The 9051-nt window shown below is 40.7% G+C and overlaps 1 protein-coding gene and 1 long non-coding RNA gene across 2 annotated transcripts; both read left to right on the forward strand.

Moving 5' to 3' along the window:
- The first annotated feature begins 394 nt into the window (after window positions 1–394).
- LOC133213440 (E3 ubiquitin-protein ligase RBBP6-like) lies at window positions 395–6762 on the forward strand. Its single transcript, XM_061355653.1, has 7 exons — window positions 395–430; window positions 1080–1116; window positions 2349–2429; window positions 4632–4720; window positions 4816–4912; window positions 5946–6085; window positions 6645–6762. The coding sequence occupies exons 3-7, from the start codon at window positions 2358–2360 to the stop codon at window positions 6760–6762; spliced, it is 516 nt and encodes a 171-aa protein (XP_061211637.1). The 5' UTR covers window positions 395–430; window positions 1080–1116; window positions 2349–2357.
- Window positions 6763–7420: 658 nt separating this feature from the next.
- On the forward strand, window positions 7421–8563 carry LOC133213435 (uncharacterized). Its single transcript, XR_009725815.1, has 3 exons — window positions 7421–7667; window positions 8098–8286; window positions 8367–8563. It is a non-coding gene; the product is annotated as an uncharacterized LOC133213435 (long non-coding RNA).
- The last annotated feature ends 488 nt before the right edge of the window (window positions 8564–9051 follow it).

A 9051-nucleotide genomic window follows, 5' to 3' on the forward strand; every position in this document is an offset into this window, starting at 1 on the left:
TCCGTAAGTGTCCACACAGCATTGCATTCTTGGCTGTTGGTTTCAGTGTGTGAACTGTTGTGATGCATTTGAGGCATTCAGATTGTATCTTTCTTGTTAAAGCTTCTGTTAGATTTTGTTGTCACTGAGTAGATTTTCATGTATCGGTCCCAAAGCAGACTTATGTTTTTAGGCCTGCTGGGATACGGGGTTCAAACTCCAACAATGGAAACTTTTAAAATGTTTCTATAGGGTTTGTTCTAGGGGTTAATTTTTATGCGAACCAAGTTGTAGATCCTGTTTTGTCTGCGTGGAGAGATTCCTTGTTATATGTGTTCGCTTTTATGGCTTTTATAGCGAAGAGAGTTCTGCAGTGCAGTGCAATTAAGACTTTTTTTTTTGGTCACAGGGCTCCTCAGTCACACAAAAGCCCTGGAGCAGCTTCTTTCAGGTGACATTTCTACTCCAATTTTTAGTCAATAAAGCGTATGTAACATGTCTAGTACTTTGGCACTTTCACAGCTAAGCATGGTAGATACCTGAACACAGTGCTTGGGCTTCCATAAAGAAACACTCTTCTAAAACTAAGCTGCTAACAGTTTTTATTTCTTTGTCAGATGACTGATTTTTTTTCACTGACGTAAACTTGCCCTTTGAAGTGTTGGGACTATCACTGTTCTGCCATAGAAACTAAAGTACTGTATGTGACACCTGTTTGTAATACTAGGGGTGTACAGATTGCCTGAAGCTACGTTCATAGTTTGAGGGTTGATTATTTAAGAACACAAAGCTGTACTAGAGACTTGATATATTTGATACTGATGTGGCGGAGAAAATATCTGAGGACTTTCTTTTGCACTGTTGTGTTCTGTATCTGTAAGTCTGACTTTGTGACAAAGTAGAAATGGGATTTTGGAGGTTTTTTAGTTGCACTGAATGACCAAGAGATAACAGTTTGTGTACACAAATAAATTTCCATATTCCCTAGACTATGGGAACATAATGTTTTGATGTTCGGGATTTATAATTGATTTTTGGTGCTTTCTGTTGGGTACAAGTGCTTTATTTTAAGTTCTGATCACCTTTCTGTCTCCTCCTAGAAGTCGAACGGAGCCAGCGAGCAGAACATCAGAAGCAGTATGTAAAGACCCGATCTAACCTGTTTTTCTACGCACTGCACTGAATTCTAAACAATGTAGCCTTGTATTAATTTTCCAAACATTAACTTCATCTGTCTTCTAGTAAAACACAGTCCAGAGTGTAATTCAAATGCACTGATTCATCATAGTGAAAACTGAGTCACGCCATCAATTTGCAGAGTTCTGATGTGAATGTTGGGATTTATGCCTAGTAATGCATGGTATTTCCTATTGCATATGCTAGGATATGTCCTGTGTGACTTTGTGTTGTGCAGATAGTGCCTGATCATCTTTAGTTCACGCAGGTTCCAGGTGTGCACAATTGAACTTGGTGCCACGTTCGAGATCTGTCTGCCTATAGTTAGTAATGTTGTGAGTTTGTGCAGCCTTTTCTGTGCTTTTTGTACAAACTGCACTTCAGCAGTAGTTCTCTGCAAACACTGCGGCCCATTCCTAACCAGCGGCCTGAGGACTTCATTGTGGCAAGCTACAGGCGTAGGCAGCTGGGAGGGAGGAGTATGTTTGCAATGGAGGAAAAAATGCCATGACTGTGCTTTGAATCCATGCTTTCATCGTCAGGAAAGATTGGGTTTGGTCTGATAGAAAGAAGAACAAAAATTCTCACACTTCCCAAACTGATTTGGAGAGTGTGTCCTGTGGTCTATTAAAATACAAGAAATATTTTTTCTCCATTTTTATAGGCTATTCTGTCATAGTAAACACCTTTTTTTTTTTTTTCCCAGTAATTTGAGCAGTTTCTTTTTTTCCTAGACAAATTGGCAGGTTACTTTTATGGCTGGTGGTTCAGATTGGTGTTTGGGTTTGGTGGGGTATGGTGAGTTTGGCATCTTTGCAGTTATTCGTCAAAGCATAACTGTATAAATGCATGTTTAAATGATGAGACATTAGCTGACTAATTTACAAACTACACTGCAAGTAAGTTTCCTGTAGTGATGCTTCCTTCTCAAATAAACTTCAGCATTTTTCACAAGGGCCCCTCTCTGAGGTACTCTGGAGCAGTAAGTCCATCTCCAGTGAGTTGGTTAGTTTAGTTTCGTCTCATTAGCCACATAGGCACTTTTCAGCTGTCACAGGTTTGGACTTTATTCTGAACAAATACAAATTGCAGTAGGTTGGCAATGCCTCTTTCAGTGACACGCAGAGGATAGAGTGCAGATTTAGATTTTCAGACTGCAGTAGAGGTTAACTCTTGCTATGTTTTGATTATAGAACTTGAATATGCGTTTATTTTTTGCTGAACAGGTGAATGATGAGCCTTCTGCATCTCTTTCTCTGGCCCAGCTTTTAAAGGTGTGTATATTTGTATTGTTGTAAAATACTTAAAAATAAGTGTTTCCTTCATATTTTTAAGCCTCACTTGCAGTCTATAGATGGATAACTGTTGTAACGTGAACAAAACTTTAATTTTTAATAAAGTATTTAGTTTAACAGGTATGTCTAATTTGATACTGTGCTGTAAAGAGTACTTGCCAGTTTGGGAAGACAGAAGGGGAGTACCTTCTCAGCCTCAACATAATGTTGCAGCGTAACTCATCTTCAGGACATAAAGCAGCAGTACCTCAAAAGCTGTTTACTGTTTTTCCTATGTTTCATTAAGTTTGTGTTGGAATCTAACAGCATTTTTACAAAAGAATTTAATTGGCTGTGTGGTATGGACATTTCAGGGCAGTTTGCAACAGCTGAAGTAGAAGTGTTTCTGGAACTTGGACAAAGGCATGGCTGGTTTTGAATTTCTGGTCATTCGAGGCATAGAAACATTCTTTGAACACGGCACAGTCCCGTGAATTCCAGCCTCTGGACAGTGGAGAATGCAATCAAATTTGTTTGCGTGCAGACTGTGTCAACTCTGTAAATTGTGTACTTGATTGTTTAGGGGAATGTACCAGTGTGTATCTACGGTGTGTTAGCAGATGTGACCAGCTGAAAATGTTGCAATGGCCTGTTTTGGGGTGGAACTGCTTGCTGTTTTGGCTCAACACTGTGTAACTTTGGCAGGACACTAATGACCGCCCTTTGTGAAAAAGCGTAGCGCTAGCCAATTAAATGGAAAAGATGGGAGTTAGTTCTTTCTCCTAAGAAGAGAGGCAGGAGTTCATTTCTAAGAACGAGAGGTCTTCCCACCGGCAGCATCTTCCCTCTCTCGCTGAAGAAATGAAATCTGGGGCCTTCGGCTGTCCCTGCGTGTCTTGGTTCTGTAAACCCATGTGAAGTTTTACTCTCAAATGTGGAAAACTGTGGTGTGCACATTGAATCTTTTGAGAAACGCACGAACAACACATAAGGCAGCTCAAAACTGTTACTTGCTCGAAACACATTATTCAGGCTGGCTTAGCACAGGGGCAGTGTGCTGTGAACTAGTTTCTGTTTTATTATTAGAGTGCAGTAAATGTCATAGTTGAATTTTGGTCTATTGCTAGTAACGTTTTGTGAGGTTTGGCTATGTTTTGTGAACTGTTTGGGTTTGAACAAATCAGTCAAAACGTCTGCAAAGTTTCCTGTAAACGTTAATGGAAATGATTTCATAGATGTCCATCTGGATCGTATAACTGGTAAGAAAAAACTGTGTATATTAACAAGCCATTTAATAAAATGCAGAAACTGGTTGATTGCTCTTGTGAACGAATGCGTGTAGAAGTGAAGACGTACGTGGTTGATCTGAAAGATGGGTGGTTGGAGGTCCGAATCATTTACAGGCACTCCCTTAGACCTTTCTTGTGTATGGACTAGTGTGTAATAAAAACACCAGAAAAATCAGCTGGCTTCAAGATCTAGTTCTGCACGTAAGTGGTATTACAATATGTCCATTAAAAGGACACAGTCCCCTGGAAAAGCCTGCAGGTTGTGCTCTCTGTAGTTAAATCCCTTAGTAGGAAGAAGTTAGTAGGGGGTCAGTGCAGTTTGGATTGCCTACAGGACATGATGGTCACATTTCTACTGAAAAGAACCTTGTGTCTTGCTGAGGGATCAGAAAGATTCCTTTCAGTGCTTTTGTGTCTGATGCTAAGTTTCAGCAAGCAAAAACTACAGCCCTGCCACTAACACTGTGTGTTCTTTTTAGTGCTGCAAAATGTAAATACTATAACTTGCAGAAATCTTTCTCAATTAGATGCACAGTAGCTATCTCCTCCTTCAAATGGGCTGGAGCTTCAAAACCAGTTGAAAACTACTGCTAGGTCATTTCTTTTACTGATCACTTCAGTCCACTTGGAAGAAAAGTGGGTCAGTTACACAAGTCTATGTCAAGCCTAAGGTTTTGAGTGCCCAAGAATGCTCTTTTCAAGTAGGCTAGCGGGCACATAAGCATCCTGTAGAAGCACAAAGTCTCCTCAGCGCACGCTCAGGACAACAGTGTTTTATAGAAGCATCTGTTTTCAGGCAACATCAGCTAGCATTGTGGTGCCCTTTACAGGACTGAGCAAGCGGTGTTGTCTTTGGCTGGGTGAGCTTGCATGTGTTTCTAATGTGTGTGTCAAATAATTCCGTGTTAAACAGACTGCCAACCTGGCTGAAGCCAATGCTTCTGAAGAAGATAAAATAAAAGCCATGATGATACAGTCTGCCCGTCAATATGATCCAGTCAAGTAAGTGTCGATAATGTCAAATCAGTCCTTTGATGATTATGGGAAAAATTGTGTAGAGACACATGCACACCTTTTTCTTCCTGAAACCTTTTCAGTTACAGGAAGAAGCCCTTGGGTACACCTCCACCATCGTATGTTTGCTTTCACTGCGGAAAACCTGGCCACTATAGAAAGGACTGCCCAAGAAACGGGGTAAGGTTTTGGGGACTTCCGGTGTTACTTTCTGACCTTGTTTAATTTCTGACCATGGCAGTCAAGTACCAAATACAGGAATAATCGTATTGAGAACTCTTGAGGGGAAATACAGAGGTTACATGGCAATGCTGAAAAGCCCTTCAAAGTTCAAGGGAAAGCCGGGATTATAAATGTAATTTTTTCTTTTTTCTAAGCCACAGGCCTGAAGTAAGTCCATAGATCTTTTCACCTGTGAGTTTACATGCATATTTTTATGTATTTCAATATTACTGGAAATGTTTCTGGTTTAGCTCTTTTTAATGACAGTTCACGTTTTCAGGATTTTGTACGAAATCAAGATGCTTCTGTTGACCCCATCTACTGAATATTTGTGTGTTTTACTGACACAAGTCCCTGGTTGAGTATTCATGCCCTTTAACATTAGTCCCTGAATGTATACTCATGAGGTATGAATTCAAGCTTCATCTATAGCTGGTGAATAGATGTTTCTCCAGTGGCTGACCCAGAGCCCTGACTTAAGCTTTCCCTCTGAATTGTGCTTCTGGGGGGGAGGAGCGGGGGAGCAGGTTTGTATCTCTTCTCCCAGTGCATCATGAGGCAAGGGATGTTTCACCCTTAAGAAACCTGTTGTTAAGCCAAAGAATGTCGACTCAGATCAAAACTCTGCTGAAGCCTTTCACAGGATCAGAGAACCAACTAGGTTGGAAGAGATGCATCAAGTCCAACTGATACTTCAGGACTGACAAATCCATCACGAACCATGTCACTAAGGGCCTCATCTATGTGTTCTTTTGAACACTTCAGGGACAGTGATTCCACCACTTCCCTGAGAAGCTGACTTAGGAGCAATAGCTGACTTAGGAACATCCTGGCCATGTTCATTTAGGAAAAGAAGTATTTCAGTTGAACAACCTTCACGCTGGGTAAAAGGAGAGGATTTAAAGGGTTTTGCTTCTTACAGTCATCACTGAACTGTCATTTTAAGTGTAGGTCTTAAGATGAGGTATGTCTGCATTTCTTTTCCTAACAGGACAAAAATGTCCAGTCTGTTCCCAGACTGAAAAGGAGCACAGGAATTCCAAGTAGTTTCATGATAGAGGTGAAAGATCCCAACACTAAGGGTGCAATGCTGACAAACACTGGCAAATATGCAATACCGGTTATTAATGCGTAAGTATGGAATTAATTGGACTGACCAAAAAGCGAATGAGAGAAAGCATGCATAAACATCTGAGTGGCCATGCCACCAAGTTGGACTGCATCTGTAATTACGGGAGAGGAAGCGCAGTCCTTGCATTTTAACCTTAAGACCTGTGACACTTACCCCTCTAAAAAAGAGGGTGGTCATTCATACTTGTCATGCCCCTGGAAGCTGGTTCAGGTTGTGGTGCACCAGGGATCTGTATTTCTGCAAAACATTTTGGTAGTGTTGGCAGGGGACTCGTTCTCTTTGAGAGCTCATTTTGCTTCTGGTTTATGTTTCAAACGCTTCTTACAAAACTGTAACCAATAGCTGTTGGGTTGAGATTTCCTCCCCCTCCGAGTTTTTATTTTACAGAGTTATGGCTGTAGAAAAGTAGTTTCAGCTCAGTGCCTACACTTCAGAAGGCTAACGTGGAGTGAGAAGAATTCTGTCCAGTATCTTCCTTTGATAAAATGCAAAACTCGGAAAAGTATTCCTTTACCCATCTTTAAATTTGTTCTTTTTTCTTCCCCACACGCCCTCCAGGGAAGCTTATGCTAGAGGAAAGGGGAAAGGCCTCCATTTTTACCAGAGGAGCCATCCTCCTCCTCTTCTGATGGTCCTATTCCGGATGAGCTGTTATGTCTCATTTGTAAAGATATAATAACTGATGCAGCTATTCTTCCCTTCTGTAGAAGCAGTTATTGTGACGAATGTAATTGTTATTCCCATATTGTTAATTCAAAACATCACATCTCATCTTCTGAAAGCAAACATAGCAGATAACAAGATTACTTTGTTACCTGTTCTAATTAAAACCTAAGTATACCCTGACTAGGAAAGGACTCGTCTCGTATAAAGAAAAAAAAAACCCAAAACACCAAAAAAGAAAAGGCAGAAAACCTGGTTCTCTTTCTACAGATCCAGTTACATCCTCTTTACATGCAGAGGAGTGCCTAACTGTGCAGGTGATTACAGTATTAGGTATCAAATGTTTGTCCACAGCCCTTTCTCTCACACAAAATTATACAGCCATCTCTGGTGACTGACTGTGGTCTACAGCAAATGGATACTAAGGCATTTAATCCATATTCTTCTCCATGGGAGAGCTGGTTCAAACCTTCAGAACTCAGAGCTACCAATGCTTGTTTTTGAGATGTGCTTTGTTCATTAACTTTGGGGTCCATGACTTCTTGCTGTAGTGGACAGTGGAGAAAGGATGAGTTGAATCATGAAGACACAGCCCACACTCCATCTTCAAATACTACAACAGTGAAATGTCAAAACTGTGGAACTATTTGCTGCATGCTAGTAATTTTTTACACTCTTGAATATTTGTAGCTTCATGCTGTACCCTCAAGACCACATTCACCAATGAATCATACACGTGTTTTGGTTAGAACCCAACAACTTTCCTTAGTTTGGCTAAAAACTATTGTCTTGTGATTATACTAATTATGCACAGGTATTAGAACAGCATTGCTGGAGTCTGAGGAATTTACATGCCCAGCGTGTCATCAGACAGATGTTTCTCCTGATGCTTTAGCTGCCAACCAGAGCCTACGCCAGGTAGTGTGATGAGTTTTACATCAGTTGTACAAAGAGCTTGTAAGGAGCTGAGAGAGAAGACAATATTACTGTAACATTAATTTAGCCTTAAGCAAGGCTAAATTGAATAAGGCTAAATTTACTTTTCAAACACATTATCTCTGACAGCTCTTTAGAGACAATCTGACAAATTCAGGTCACGCTTCTGTTTAACACAATCACCTCACTTTCAAATTTGGTGTTAACACTGAAGTATTTTAAATACAGATACCCTGAGTTAACCCTCATTGACATCAGTGTTGAATGCGGTGTGTTTATATAGCTGTGGTCGAATGCTGTTAGGATTGATAGCATTTCCAGGAGTACACGAGTCATTTTACTCCGTGGAGGTTTTGTTGGTGTATCTGCTGAAGTTTCAGATTACCTTTATAAAATGTTCCTCTGCCTCTAGGCTGTGAACAACTTCAGAAATGGAGCTGGCTACACAAAAAGGCTCCGTAAGCAGATTCAGCAGCAGCAGCAGCCGCCGCCACCACCTGCAGCACCACTCACGACTGTTATCCCTCCTGCTGCTTTGGTGACTGCCGCTGAACTGCCTCCATCTTCCTCTCTGTCAATCCGCAGCTTGTTGGAAGAGAAGGTAAGCTTTATTTCCACATATGCGGTGACTCCAGGATTTCAGTAGAGCTTATTTTGCAGCTGTTTGCCTTTATTCACAAGGGCTCTCAAGTTCCTGTACGAAGACAGCTAGCGCTACCAAGTCTTCTGGGCTCCCAAGGGCAATCGGTACCCACAGCTGGTAAGTAATGATAGCTTTAGAACTTGTGTTAAAAAATTACCTTCAGATAAGCTGAATGGGTCTTTTTACTTTTTCTTCTCCCCTCTCCAAAAGGTCCTCCGAGGGCAGACAGTACCATCCACTCCAGAACAAGCTATGAACTGTAAGTATGCTATAGAAATTCAATATGTAACTACTGGTAACCTAGGCTGTAATGTATGACTTAGACAACAGCTGATCGATAATCAAATAAGTGTGCACAGAGAGCTGCGGGGAATACAACTGGTAACTGATTTTTGAATGGCTCAGTCTGAATTGCCTATAAGAAAGGGGATGCGTGCTTGCAGCAAGATTATTTCAACTAAAACTCTGGTACATGATTAAAAAGAAGACTGAAAGAAGGATGCTTTTTGAGAAAACCATAAGTACATATAAAAATTAAACAATGAAAGAATCAGATGGAAAGTTTTGCATTACTGGCTGAGTAGGGCTGAAGAAATGGGGTTCTTAGTAGAAATCAGCGTCCAACATTCTTGTTCTAACAACATAGTTGATACTGATTGAGGCAGTTCTTGGAAAAATCAGTGCTGTCGTTTTATGACAATTCTGAATTGTTTCCACTTAGTC

This window comes from Neopsephotus bourkii, unplaced genomic scaffold (assembly GCF_033783945.1).
Source record: "Neopsephotus bourkii isolate Nb327-2 ecotype Australia unplaced genomic scaffold, CSIRO-AGI_Nbou_v1 NB_818, whole genome shotgun sequence".
NCBI lineage: Eukaryota > Metazoa > Chordata > Aves > Psittaciformes > Psittacidae > Neopsephotus > Neopsephotus bourkii.